Source organism: Oncorhynchus clarkii, chromosome 19 (assembly GCF_045791955.1).
Source record: "Oncorhynchus clarkii lewisi isolate Uvic-CL-2024 chromosome 19, UVic_Ocla_1.0, whole genome shotgun sequence".
NCBI classification, from domain to species: Eukaryota; Metazoa; Chordata; class Actinopteri; order Salmoniformes; family Salmonidae; genus Oncorhynchus; species Oncorhynchus clarkii.
Window position 1 is genome coordinate 46050187 of NC_092165.1, and position 15138 is coordinate 46065324.

At 45.2% G+C, this 15138-nt stretch overlaps 1 protein-coding gene across 9 annotated transcripts in view; it reads right to left on the minus strand.

The window, feature by feature from the left end:
• The window catches only part of LOC139375315 (ral GTPase-activating protein subunit alpha-2-like), a 186726-nt gene that overhangs the window by 47780 nt on the left and 123808 nt on the right, over positions 1-15138 (minus strand). For all 9 annotated transcript variants that reach the window (XM_071116970.1, XM_071116976.1, XM_071116969.1 and 6 more), the window contains 2 exons: positions 10405-10563; positions 8210-8337 (listed from right to left, as the gene is read on the minus strand). In XM_071116970.1, the coding sequence (XP_070973071.1) occupies positions 8210-8337; positions 10405-10563 (287 nt within the window). The remainder of the gene's footprint in view (positions 1-8209; positions 8338-10404; positions 10564-15138) is intronic.

Sequence of the window (15138 nt, forward strand, 5' to 3'; positions counted from 1 at the left end):
CGCGAGACTATCATCGAGACTATCCAATAATTGGAACCATCATCCTTTCACTCCCTCCTCTCTACCTTCTCTACCTATGTATCCACTGTTAAAGCCACATTCTGAATCAAGCTTCTGCCTCTAACCCTAGGAAACTACTTTCCAACTTTTCCTCCCTCCTTAATCCCCCACGCCCTCCGCGGACAACTTTGTCAACCACTTTGGAAAAGAAGGTTGACGACATCCGCTACTCAGTCACTCAGCATTTAGAGACCACTTGTCTCACTCACACAAAACTAGCCTACGCCTTGACCTCTTTCTCCCCTCTCTCTCCAGATGACATCCTGCGACTAGTGAGGTCTGGCCACAAGACAACCTGCCTGCTCGAACCCATCCCCTCCTCCAGACGATCTCTGGAGACCTTCTCCAATTCCTCATCAACTCATCCCTGGCCACTGGCTGCGTCCCCTCTGAGTTCAAAATGGCCCGAGTTGCTCCCCTTCCCAAGAAACCAACAATTGACTCATCTGAAGTCAAAAACTATAGACCGGTATCCCTTCTTTCTTTTCTTTCCAAATCACTTGAGCGTGGTGTCTCCGATAAACTTTCTCGTTATCTTTCTCAGAACAATCTTCTTGACACTAACAAGTCAGGCTTCAAGACGGGTCACTCAACCGAGACTGCTCTTCTTTGTGTAACGGAGGCTCTCCGCATTGCCAAAGCTGACTCGCTCTCCTTTGTTCTCATCCTACTAGATCGATCCCTGTCTTTGACACCGTGAACCATCAGATCATCCTGTCCACCTTCTCAGGGCTGGGCGTCGCAGGCTATGCACACTATTGGATTGCATCCTACCTGGCAGGCCGCTCTTACCAGGTGACTTGGAGAGGATCTATGTCTGCGCCACATACTCTCACTATTGGTGTCCCCCAGGGCTCGGTTCTAGGCCCTCTACTCTTCTTGCTATACACCAAGTCACTCGGCTCCGTCACATCCTCACACGTGGTCTCTCCTATTATTGCTATGCGGATGACACTCAACTACTTTTCTCCTTCTCCCCTTCTGACACCCAGGTGGCAACACGCATCTCTGTGTGCCTGGCAGATATCTCAACTTGGATGTAGGCCCATCACCTCAAACTCAATAAGATGGAACTGCTCTACCTCCCGGGGAAGACCTGCCCACTCAAAGACCTCTCCATCACGGTTAACAACTCCACAGTGTAGAGTGTTGCTCTCCCTGGAACCCTGGACAACACCCTGCCGTTCACTGCAAACAAAGCAAAGCAGTGACCCGCACCTGCAGGTTCATGCTCTACAACATCCGTAGATTGAGCATGAGGGTCTAATCCAGGTACTCTCCCGTCTGGACTACTGCAACTCGATGTTGGCTGGGCTCCCGACTTGCGCCATCAAACCCCTGCAACTTATCCAGAATGTAGCAGCCTGCCTGGTTTTCAACCTTCTCTCATGTCACCCTGCTCCTCCGCACACTCCACTGGCTTCCAGTTGAAGCTTACATCCACTACAAGACCTTGGTTCTTACCTACAGAACAGCAAGAGGGACTGCCCCTCCCTACCTTCAGTCTATGTTCAAACCCTACACCCCAAACCAAGCACTCCGTTCTGTCATCTCAGGTCTCTAAGCCCTCCCAGCTCCTGATCAGCCCAGTCCAAGCTATTCTCTGTCCTGGCACCCCAATGGTGAAATCAGCTTCCCCCTGAATCTAGCACAGCAAAGTCCCTGCCCATCTTCAGAAAACATCTGAAACAGTATCTTAAATATCCTCTTCCTCACCTCGATCCACAGATGATATAATTTATGTTGCACTCCACACGGCCCTTTCCCACCTGGACAAGAGGAACACCTATGTGAGAATGCTGTTCATCAACTACAGCTCAGCATTCAACACCATAGTTCGTCACTAAGCTAAGGACACTGGGACTGAACACCTTCCTGTGCAACTGCATCCTGGACTTCCTGACGGCCTACCCCCAGGTGGTGAGGGTAGGTAACAACACATCCGCCACATCTTCACTGGCTGCATCACCATTTGATATGGCAAATGGTTGGCAACCTGACAGCAAGGCGCTACAGAGGGTAGTGCATATGGCCCAGTACATCACTGGGGCTGAGCTCCCTGCCATCCAATCATAGATTGGGGTGCTAACCAAGACTAGACGGCGCACACATTACACACACATTACACCGGTTTTAAGGTCTCTGCACTGGCTGCCTGCGAGTTTTAGAATTAATTTTAAGATTCTTCTATTGGTTTTTAAATCAATCCACGATTGTTCACCCAAGTACATGTCAGACATGTTTTCAAGTTATGTATCCAGTAGGTCCCTCATGTCCTCTAGCACTGGCCTTCCCAAAACAATCCCAAAGCTTAGGACCAAGAGGCATGGAGGCAGCCTTTAGTTATGTCCCCAGCCTCTGGAATAGCCTGCCAGAGCACATGATGGGGGCTGAAACCCATATATTTAGCTTTGCTTTTCTTTAGGGAGCTTTTTGTTGTTCAGTTTGTGTCATTTGTTTTTATCTTATGTTTGCTGTGAAGTAAATATTTCAGCTTTTATTTTCCATGTTTTTTATTCCTTTTTGGCTGTAAAGCACATTGCGTTGCATTCCATGTCTGAAATGTGCTGTATAAATAAAGCTTGATTTGATTTGTTAGACTGTTCTCTGCTGCACCAAGTCTGGAACCAACAGGACCCTGAACAGCTTCTACTCCCAAGCCATAAGACTGCTGAATAGTTAACCAAACACCTGGACTATCTGCATTGCCCCTTTAATTTTTTTTTTACTTGTCCCATATGCTGCTGCCACTGTGTATGATCCCGTCACTTTATTCCTAGTTACATATCTACCTCCATTACCTCATACCCCTGCACATAGACCCAGTACTGGTACCCCGTGTTTGTAGCTGAGTTATCATTACTCACTGTGTATTTATTATTACTTTTATTATTATGCGTTAAAACCTTTCTATTATTTCTCTATTTTCTTTCTCTTTGTATTGTTGGGAAGGACCCGTAAGTAAGCATTTCACTGTTAGTGTACTCCTGTTGTTTACGAAGCTGGTGACATAACATTTGATTTGGATTTGAAAAGACCGGCTCACATGACTGGCCATGGGCCATAGATTATGGCTATTGATCGCTGCCTGGAGATGGATCACTCAGTGTGTGTGTGTGTGTGTCTGTCTTAGGGGAGGGGAGTAAGGGCAGCGCGCAAAAGCTATTGATTCTGTCCGGCAGGGAGGCTGCGTTTCAGAATGAAGGTCAGCTCTACTTCGTCTCACCTATTAAAGGCTCCTGCCACCTAAACACACACACTAGGAGTGACGGCACATCAAACCCTAGTGCCTGTTCCTGAGAGAGAATAACACTTACCGACTGTTGGATAAAGCCTCCAGTCAGAAACCCAACAGGCTACGTGCCAGCAAAGGAAGTCCACTCAGAGACACTTCTACTATAGCCACATCACTTCCACATGGTTGGAAATAAATTACACATCAGATGTCAGGGAAGTTCATCAAATTCTCTCTCTTATTAATGTATGATTGATATATGGAGTGCTACTTGGATAGTGGGAGCTTTCCCATCTGATTATTTTCCTCCCTCATGTAATGTCCTCACCACCCATAATGCATCTCCACTGACAGTGGAGTAGACAGCCAGCCAGCCAGCTCGCTGCTCAGGGTTCATACAGGGTGACTATTAGGACTCACACAGCCAAGGCAGCTGCCTCTTCCAACAAGGCCATATCAATAATAGATGACTTTATGTATGATTTCTGACAGCCTTGTAACATGTCTGTGGGGGCAGGACTGTCTTTCACATTCAATAGCGCTGAGGGCTCTGAAATAATATTACTGTGTTGTCACTGAATAGCAGAATAGCAGAATGCTGTACAGAGCTTGAGGAGAATGACACACATAAATCCACTTTTACAGACATCATTCAAGTATGTCCGTTGGTCAGTGTTTTGTATCACACAGACAAACACACACACTTCTCAATTTGCAATGATGCACAGTCCGCTGTTGCGGAAAGGAGGATGTCTGTGTGTGTTCTCAGGTGATGTGGCTGGTGGTCATTTTTCAATACAAAATCCAATTAGCTGTAGTGATGGTGCAGCAGAGAGCCTGGCTGCTGGAGACCTCTCCAGTTCTGTGGAGGAGGGAGCGGGAGAGAGGACACCACAGAGCAGAGCCCCACAGCGCCAGGCCAGCCTTTATTTGGATGCACAGGGGTCATGTGGCTTCTCATTGAAGAAATATTAAACGAATTACCTTGAAGAGTGGCCTGGCTACAAACAGCAGATTGAGGAGCGCCAGGGCATTGTGAGGGGGAAACGCTGGATAGGGATTTAATCTCTGCTACACAAACAGACAGGTCACTGTTCTGACTTGTACAAAAAACATTTACAACAGCAGCCATTTCTGTGACATAATCAGAGGAAGGAATGGGTCTTGCCTGTGGCTCAAGTCTAGATAAATCATTTAGTACAGGTATTACTGGTCTTTGTTGAGGTACTACATCTCAAATAGCATTCTAAATTGTATAATTTCAAACATTGTTCAGAAAATAGGGTGAACTTAATTTGCTGGTATGATTAAAAAAATAAAAATATCTTTACAACATAGTTTGTGTGTGTGTGTTTGTGTGCGCTCCTTGCCTTGATAAAACAGACTCATCACCCCCATGACAATTCTTTTGTTTAAACATAATCCTTTTCTCTTCACCAAGTCTTCCAGCCAGGAGGGCCAGACACACACAGAAACCAGTTGGCACTACCAGCGTCCATTGGCTGGGAGGCTCCATTTGTCAGCTCATCCTCCAGACCCGCAGTATGTGGGGCCTCAGCATGGCTGGCTGCTTCACACTGCCAACGCGTCAGCTTAGCCAGCCCAGGTCAGCGCTTATCTCATCTCATAGATACGGCTGTCGTGTTGCTCTCCACCTGCTAAGGAATGCCAGGTACGCCTGGTCTTTCCCAGCCCAGTGCTGGCTCCCCTCCCCTCTGGGCTTCCAGTGCAAGCAGACAATACAGTGCCACTGACACGGCCTGCAACGAAAACATGCGGTCTCTCCTTCACTGCAGCCGAGGTGAGTAAGACATTTAAACGTGTTAACCCTCGCAAGGCTGCAGGCCCAGATGGCATCCCCAGCCGCGCCCTCAGAGCATGCGCAGACCAGCTGGCCGGTGTGTTTACGGACATATTCAATCAATCCCTATACCAGTCTGCTGTTCCCACATGCTTCAAGAGGGCCACCATTGTTCCTGTTCCCAAGAAAGCTAAGGTAACTGAGCTAAATGACTACCGCCCCGTAGCACTCACATCCGTCATCATGAAGTGCTTTGAGAGACTAGTCAAGGACCATATCACCTCCACCCTACCTGACACCCTAGACCCACTCCAATTTGCTTACCGCCCAAATAGGTCCACAGACGATGCAATCTCAACCACACTGCACACTGCCCTAACCCATCTGGACAAGAGGAATACCTATGTGAGAATGCTGTTCATCGACTACAGCTCGGCATTCAACACCATAGTACCCTCCAAGCTCGTCATCAAGCTCGAGACCCTGGGTCTCGACCCCGCCCTGTGCAACTGGGTACTGGACTTCCTGACGGGCCGCCCCCAGGTGGTGAGGGTAGGCAACAACATCTCCTCCCCGCTGATCCTCAACACTGGGGCCCCACAAGGTTGCGTTCTGAGCCCTCTCCTGTACTCCCTGTTCACCCACGACTGCGTGGCCACGCACGCCTCCAACTCAATCATCAAGTTTGCGGACGACACAACAGTGGTAGGCTTGATTACCAACAACGATGAGACGGCCTACAGGGAGGAGGTGAGGGCCCTCGGAGTGTGGTGTCAGGAAAACAACCTCACACTCAACGTCAACAAAACTAAGGAGATGATTGTGGACTTCAGGAAACAGCAGAGGGAACACCCCCCTATCCACATCGATGGAACAGTAGTGGAGAGGGTAGCAAGTTTTAAGTTCCTCGGCATACACATCACAGACAAACTGAATTGGTCCACTCACACAGACAGCATCGTGAAGAAGGCGCAGCAGCGCCTCTTCAACCTCAGGAGGCTGAAGAAATTCGGCTTGTCACCAAAAGCACTCACAAACTTCTACAGATGCACAATCGAGAGCATCCTGGCGGGCTGTATCACCGCCTGGTATGGCAACTGCACCGCCCTCAACCGTAAGGCTCTCCAGAGGGTAGTGAGGTCTGCACAACGCATCACCGGGGGCAAACTACCTGCCCTCCAGGACACCTACACCACCCGATGTCACAGGAAGGCCATAAAGATCATCAAGGACATCAACCACCCGAGCCACTGCCTGTTCACCCCGCTATCATCCAGAAGGCGAGGTCAGTACAGGTGCATCAAAGCTGGGACCGAGAGACTGAAAAACAGCTTCTACCTCAAGGCCATCAGACTGTTAAACAGCCACCACTAACACTGAGTGGCTGCTGCCAACACACTGACACTGACTCAACTCCAGCCACTTTAATAATGGGAATTGATGGGAAATGATGTAAATATATCACTAGCCACTTTAAACAATGCTACCTTATATAAATGTTACTTACCCTACATTATTCATCTCATACGCATACGTATATACTGTACTCTATATCATCGACGGTATCCTTATGTAATACATGTATCACTAGCCACTTTATACTATACTATGCCACTTTGTTTACATACTCATCTCATTTGTACATACTGTACCCGATACCATCTACTGTATCTTGCCTATGCTGCTCTGTACCATCACTCATTCATATATCCTTATGTACATATTCTTTATCCCCTTACACTGTGTACAAGACAGTAGTTTTGGAATTGTTAGTTAGATTACTTGTTATTACTGCATTGTCGGAACTAGAAGCACAAGCATTTCGCTACACTCGCATTAACATCTGCTAACCATGTGTATGTGACAAATAAAATTTGATTTGATTTGATTTGGCCTGTGGCAGCTCAAACCATCTCACCCTGGAGTAATTCACTTGGCGTCTGGTAACCGGCATCTGTCACTCTGCTGTCCCACTGATGCCCCCAGGGAACCTGAGAGGGGCTGATATGAGGCTCATATAACCGCACCTGTAGCCCCACAAAACAGTGCATGTTTTCACCTTAAAAACAACTCTGCCATTACTGCCCACTCCCCTTGCCCTCTTTTCTTACACACCGCAAACCAATGAGCACAACTTGGATCCAACCTCAAAAGCTGGAGGTTGGGTGTTTCCATAGTGACCGGCAGAGAGATACTGTGGTGATGGTGAGGCTAGTCTGTATACCCTGTTCCTGTCCGGCGAGGGGCAGAGCAGCAAGGCTTTATGGGAGATTAGACCCCCCCCCCCCCCCCCCCCCCCCCCCCTGAAGCCTGCTCCAAAAAACAACGTCCCTCCCCTCTCTCAACCCTCCCCTCATTCACATGCAAATTAATCTCCATCACTGATTACACTTGTCAACTGACATGTACAGCTGGAGTCAGGCCCTTAACAACAGGCAGGCTGTTACAGGGACAGTAGATGATACATGACGACTCAGTAGATGATACATGACGACTCAGTAGAGTCAGTAGATGATACATGACGACTCAGTAGAGTCAGTAGATGATACATGACGACAGACAGGTTACACATAAGATCACCACTACAGACCTAGACAGCCACATGCATCTGCACATGTTACTGAGGGCTGTGTAACACAACTCAAACCAGTGCGCAGCTAATCGCTGTATGTAAATCAGCCAGTGCATCAAGATCAGTGTCAGCGCTCAACCATGCAGATCAGCCAACACAATCCACATGTGAAATAGCCTGGGCAAACCACTGGCAGTGCGAATGCCATTATCACAACAATCGACCCGTTTATTATTTAAATTCTTTCATATGAGCATTGTGAAGAAGATTGTGAGGAATAACAGAAATACAAATAAACTTTTATATACATCTAGCTAGCTGTATATAAACGTTTATTTATATTTCTGTTATTTCTCACAATCTTCACAATGCTAGATAGATAGATAGAGAGATAGATGGATAGATCCTGACCAATTACCTATCTTTGAATATATTAAAAAATGTACCCTTCCTCGGCCTACCTACCTGCTGAAGCTCTGCGATCAGACAGGACTGTAGGAAAGGTAGAGGCAACAGAGTAAAGAGTAAACAGAAAGGATACAAGCTCTGGTAGAGCGTCAGGCGGGACTTGACAGCTCTGCTGGCGTTGATGCAGGTGGCGCGCACCAGGCTGGGCAGCAGCGTTCCAGTGACGATGGCCCCGTTGAACAAAGGCCCAAAGAAAGGGACCTACAAGGGGAAGGAGAGAGAGGGATAGAGGGAGAAAGAAACAAAGAAGAAGAAAGAAGAAGAAAGTTAACATGTTATATTATTCAGATAAAATGCTATAAAAAAATGCTGGTTAAGTCATAAAATCATATGAAATGAGTGTGCTTTGAAATGGGCACAGGGTTAGAGTTAGGTTTGAGTTTTGTTATTTAGCATGACAATCACACACATCTAATGCAAATCAATGTAGAGTAAGAGAAATGACTGTCGATACCAGAGAAAAAACCTCTATTGAACAAATACAATGGCAGTTCTCTGTGTTTGAGAGCAGCACGCATATGTGTGTGTGGTTGGTGTGTGTGACACACGCGTCTGCTGATGGGTTTTTTGGGAGATCTTAAATCTGCTGAGTTGAATAATGGTTGACCTGGAATGTGACGTGAATGTCAGAGCCCCTTCATAAACCCTGCTGTCTACTCTGCATGGAACAGCTCATTATACAGAAAGTCCCTCCACTTCAATGATTGGAACGTACTTCAAACTGACATCTAGCTCTAGAACACCATAGAATATGAATGAGAGGGGGGTTCTGAGTATGGTGGAGGTTTGGGCTGAAGACTGGGTGGTTTTAACCTCTTTGGGCTAGGGGGCAGTATTTTGACGTCTGGATGAAAAGCGTGCCCAAAGTAAACTGCCTGTTACTCAGGCCCAGAAGCTAGGATATGCACATAATTGGTAGATTTGGATAGAAAACACTTTGAAGTTTCTAAAACTGTTAGAATAATGTCTGAGTATAACAGAACTGATTTGGCAGGCAAAACCCAGAGCACAATCCATCAAGGGAATTTTTGTTGTTGTTGAGGTCATTGTGTTTTCCAATTGTTTTCTATGGGAGGTACTATTTACGAGGAACCTGGTTGCAGTTTGTTTGGCTTCCACTAGATGTCAAAGGTCTTTAGAAAATAAAAGTTGTTTGAAATGTTTGGACCAAGTTTACAGGTAACTTATTAGATACTTTGTAGGCATGTTGGGCGAGTTGAAACCGGTGTATTTATGAATCAAATGCGCCAAATAAATGGACATTTTTGGGACATAAAGAAGGTCATTATTTAACAAAAGGACCATTTGTGATGTTTCTGGGACATTTTGGAGTGCCAACAGAAGAAGATCTTCAAAGGTAAGGCATTAATTATATCGCTATTTCAGACTTTTGTGGCGCGATAATTGGTTGGGACAATATTTTTGGCCAATATTAGCCATCGCTAGTCTATCGGCCGTTGAGGATTGGCGCAGCCGATGTCTTCTATGGAGCGCAAGTGCACTTGCCTCGTGTCAAACTGTTGCAAGCCGGCACCACTTACTCGTTCATTGCTAGCTGTCCTTGAGGAACCTCTGGCTGGACAGCATCTTCTTAACTACCTACTACTGCTGCATAGCACATTTGAAAATGACACAAGGCAGGTAGACATATTGAAAGTGTCCATTAATTTACTGTTCGGCAAAACAATGTCCATATACAGGTGGCAGCACTTTGCAAAACAAGACACCGGTTTTGTCATCAAAATGTTCAAATTTAATGATATTGTCCATCGGTCTCCTTGACCCCAAAAAAACGGTATCGGCATTGGCCTTAATAAATCCATATTTGTTGTTCGCTAGCACATACCCACAGTGATGGTGATGCACTGTAGTGGAAGAGGAGGGCATTACTTTCCATCTCAGAGTCACACAGCTGGACAGGCAGACAGACAGTTAACCCACTAAACCAACAAGCTAGTTTGGTGGGACACTGGGAAAGAGAGTTAAGAGGGGTTTGTTGAGAAAGTCAGATAGATTGGAGCAGTGCGGGAATATGTGTTTGATCAATTTTAGTAGAGAAATTGTGAAAATAGCACCCATTATATTTTTTTAATGTAAGTAAAATGTAATGTAAGTAAAATAGTCTATGACACCACCCATTACAGACATGGATTTAATGGAAAATAATCAACCAAGTGTAGAAGCAAACTCTGAAAACTCATTGTGACAAACTGCCATATTGGTTTTGCATTGAGTATTCAGAGCAGCCAACCAGCTGATCTGTAGTACCTGTGGTTTCTTCATGATCTGTATGAAGAACGTGTGGTTCTTCATGGGGTACACGATGATCAGCACGTCTCCAAAGTCAGTGGGGATGATGCCGCGCCGGTAGTCCCTGCTGTGCTCCGACCACACTATGTGAACTTCATCGTTTCCCAGGTGACGCAGCTGCACCGGAACAAATCACACGCTTTAGACATGGCTAGCAACGGTGATCACATTTAAAAAAACATATTGTCATTACTATAAAAAACAAATATATATATATATAGGTTAGCTATTACCACAGCTCTGGGTGTTGTGACAATGTAAAACATCTCCTAATTTCAACTTTGATTGGAAATTCAAATAACAAAAAAACATTTTAAAACCAATCATGGAAATTAACTTTACTCCAAATTGCATCCAATTTCCATGTTCTATTCATAAATACAACTTCAGTTCGGACAGAAATTACAGGAAATTGGCAGATTGTTATTTTAACTCTATTTTTGAACCAAGACATAGGAGCGAGAAAAGAGAAAGAACACTCTTGCCCCAGTATTGTGGTTGACATGGACATTGAGTGATGGGCAAAGACCTGCCGTTCGAACCTCACCGGTCTTTATCCTTCATTAATGGGGCAGAGTTGATCCTTGACCACATGACCTTACCAGGATAGACTGGGCCTAGTTAGGGCCAAAGAGTATTTCCTGCCTAGGTGAAGAGATTAGGAATAACTCCTGTCCCTGATCATGTGGCATCATGACTGCTAAGACTGAGCCTCCTCGCTGACTGACTCGCTGAGAGAAGAAGAAAACATGTGCTAATGTACTTGGGTCTAATGAGCCATTAAGAAAACATGCCCTCGCTACCCAAAAAATGCAATTAGCACATTCTATTATAACCCCTTAATTATGCTAATGGTTTAATGTTAAACAAATCCACAACCCGCTGATTGAACGTCGTGCTCACTGGTTGATCTCATCTGTACAGGCGCAGGTCAGACCAGACAGACAGGGACAAATTAACCAAGAATGTTGAATATGCATGTCGAAGTTGCCCACAAAAATCCTAGGGATGTTAATTAACATTAGACATTTTACATAGAGTGAGTTGAACCAAGAGGCAGGACTGTCTGGGTAAATGCTAATGCATCTTTGTGTTCTCCTTCAGCAAGCTCTCCAACACCAGGGAATATGTTTAATAATAACAATACAAATGTTTGGTGGCTGCTAATATTTGTCCTATTTCATACATGTACAAGTATGTATTATAAGCATGCGTGAATTGGAAATGTGTTTTTTGCATATACCAACTGTCCCTGAGACACCCTCGGAGAGCGGCATCACGGCGAAATTAGGAGTCAGGACAATATGGACCATCACGGTAAAGGAGGATATTGGTTTGTGGGAAGGTCGATTTCAATGATATATGAATAGAGGAGGATGTCAGAAAAGCAGGAATTGATGATTAAATCAGGGGAAGAATCACATCCCTGTCCCTACTACACAGTACTATAGCTATATGTGGCACTAGAAGCTCTCCTATGTGTGGCTTCAGTTAAAGGCCCTTGTCCAATTGGCCCTCAAAATTTGGCAATATATCAAATTCATTCCATTAATTCGAATGTAGGTTTTGGCGTGATAATACAAATGCAAGAATCCAATTATTATTATTATTATTGAGCTTTTATGTCCGCTTGTTCTTACGTTAACTTTTTGGCCTCGTCTCCTTCGCTCCTTCTGTGCACCTTCTCATTTACACTAGAGATCTGTATATAATGACAAGATGCTCATATGTCCACCTCAACAATGGGAGTCGTTGCCCCAAAGGCGGGAAGGCAAGTGACAAAGGCGGGAAAGCATGGGGCTTATTTTGGACAGACTTGGGTGAGAGTGAAACCTCTCTCTTCGTACTCTTCCTCTCGGTTTACACACACATACCAAGCCTCTTCCCCTGACACTGTCTACAACAAAGATGAGAGATCACTTCTTCTTCTCTGACAAGCAATTTCAACTTACTATTTAAACTGAAAAAAATTATAAACGCAATATGCAACAATTTCAAAGATTTTACTGAGTTGCAGATCATATAAGGAAATCAGTCAATTGAAATAAATTCATTCTGCCCTAATTTATGGATTTCACATGACTGGGCAGGGGTGCAGCCATGGGTGGGCCTTGGAGGGCATAGGCCCACCCACTGGGGAGCCAGGCCCACCCACTTGGGAGCCAGGCCCAGGCTGGTGTGGTTACACGTGGTCTGAAGGTTGTGAGGCCAGTTGGACACAGCTAAATTCTCTAAAACTATGTTGGAGGCAGCTTATGGTAGAGAAACAAACATTGAATTCTCTGGCATCAGCTCTGGTGGACATTCTTGCAGTAAGCATGCCAATTGCACGCTCCCTCAAAACATCTGTGCATTGTGGTGTGACAAAACTGCTCAATTTCATGTGGTATTTTATTGTACCTGGCACAAGGTGCACCTGTACAATGATCATGCTGTTTAATCAGCTTCTTGATATGCCACACCCTGTCAGGTGGATGGATTATCTTGGCAAAAGATAAATGCTCACTAACAGGGATGTAAACAAATTTGTGCACAACATTTCTGAAAAATACACTTTTTGTTTGTATGGAACATTTCTGGGACTTTTGACTTCAGCTCATGAAACATGGGACCAACACTTTACATGTTGCGTTTATATTTTTGTTTAGTGGTAAATTTGAGGTTTGGTCCAACAGAATCAGTCATATGGACACCCAAACATTATTTTAATAGAGAGAGAAGTTCACCTTACTAATGCTTGTGTACTAAAACATCTGTTTTTAAGCCTAGGCATTGGGTTTGAGATTGCCATATAAACTAACTCATATAGGATAGAAAAGTGTGTGTGCGCATTAATAGAGGCCTGACTGTCTCTGTGTGTAGAATGACCCCATGATATCTAGGCACTCAGCCAAAGACTTGACACAAATTAACTGGTTCCTCTTAGCTTCACTGGAGACAGAGCAAAGTGTTATTCTGCACACCAGTGAGAGCTATTGTTCTGCTTGGAGCCTGTTTCTGGGTGAAAGATTCATGTTTTGTGTGTGTGTGTGTGTGTGTGACCAGTACAACCATACATCATCTGGGCCGACAGTCAAAGGCACTTGCTTGCCCAACTTGGGGGAACCGTTGAGCTACTGTTAGAGGAAGTATGTCTGGAGTGACTTCCTGTCATTCTGGCCCCTATTGTTCTCACTCAGGTGCGACAGACTGAGGCAACCTTTTCACCCAGTTGTCTCCCCTCACACACACATACATAGGGTCACGTGTTTTGCAGATGCTTGCATGGGGTAGGTTGACTATATAAATGCTCCTGTAGTCTTTGTACAGGAGTCGCTCACTCCATTTCACCTGCGTGGGCGGGGCAACCAGTCTCCTCATTATAATATGTTTTTAATAAAAGTAAAACCTTGATTGACTGTTTATTGTGCCTCTCCTCATTATTAGTTAACGGTAGAATTTCCACCACATTCTTGGCGAGCTTGGCAGGAGGTGTACTTCCACCCGCAGACCGTTTCTGAGGACCTGGTTAAACTGTGCACAGGGGGCTCCAAATTGAAACCCCAGGAAACCGCACTTCTGACAGGAGCAGACTGAGACCCGCCTAAGGACCCAAAAGGAAGGCAGGGCGGGTGGATACTTTTGAAGCCCCTGTTGAGGGTACGCTCAGAGTGAGGTCACGCTCAGAGTGAGGTCACGCTCAGAGTGAGGTCACGCTCAGAGCGATGTCTTCCTTAAGAGGGTCAAAGCTGAGACAACCAGCAGGCCTGAGTTGAGTTGATAAGAGTGTTTTAAGTGAGGTATCCTTGGACATGATTTTTAATTAGCCAGTTGAGGGCAACCAAAACTCCAGATCCGTGGTACTGATTTGATCACCATAGGACTGGTGAGGTTAATGTAAAGTGAGGGACCAGAGCGCGAGTGCACTCGGCTTGGCGAAGCTCATTGAACGAGGGACCAGAGTGCAGGTGACTCCTTGTGAGGGCATTTGACTTAGTGAAGTTCAAATTATAATGTGTTTAACCAGGTAGGCTAGTTGAGAACAAGTTCTCATTTGCACCTGCGACCTGGCCAAGATAAAGCATAGCAGTGTGAACAGACAACAACACAGAGTGTTGGACTGGAGTGTGAGTGGTCTTGCGAGGGCCCTCGGCTCGGTGAAGCTCAATTGATTTAGCCTCTCCTCATTATTAGTTAAAGGTCGAATTTACACCACAACTTTCTAACCATACCCTTTTTATGTCTCAACTCTTCAAATTGCAAGCAGAGCAGGCACTACTAAAACAGGAGTATCAGTGAATATTGCTTCTGGAAAATGAATGCTCAGTTTGTCTCTCGCGGCATTGCGGTACCAGGTACTGCTAGCAGCATTTTAGCCAAAGACTGCTATAGTAGCTAGTCGGATTTATAAGTGTGCAATATGCATTTAAAACACAATTCTATAAGGAATTGGCAACTCACTCTCATTCTGAGAAATAAGGTAGGCTACTTGATGTCAACATTTGAACAAAGTGGAGAGGCTAGCATGCTGTTAAAACAGTTGGAGACAGACACATGGGTGTGTTCATAATTCAACTGTTCAACCGTGTTAGCTAGGGAACACATCCAAGTTGGCTAAACTTGAAATAAAAATATTAGCTGGCTATTCATTAGCATGTGGCCTTGTGCTTGAGAGATTGTTTATGAGATCTTTGTTAAATTTTCTATAATGCC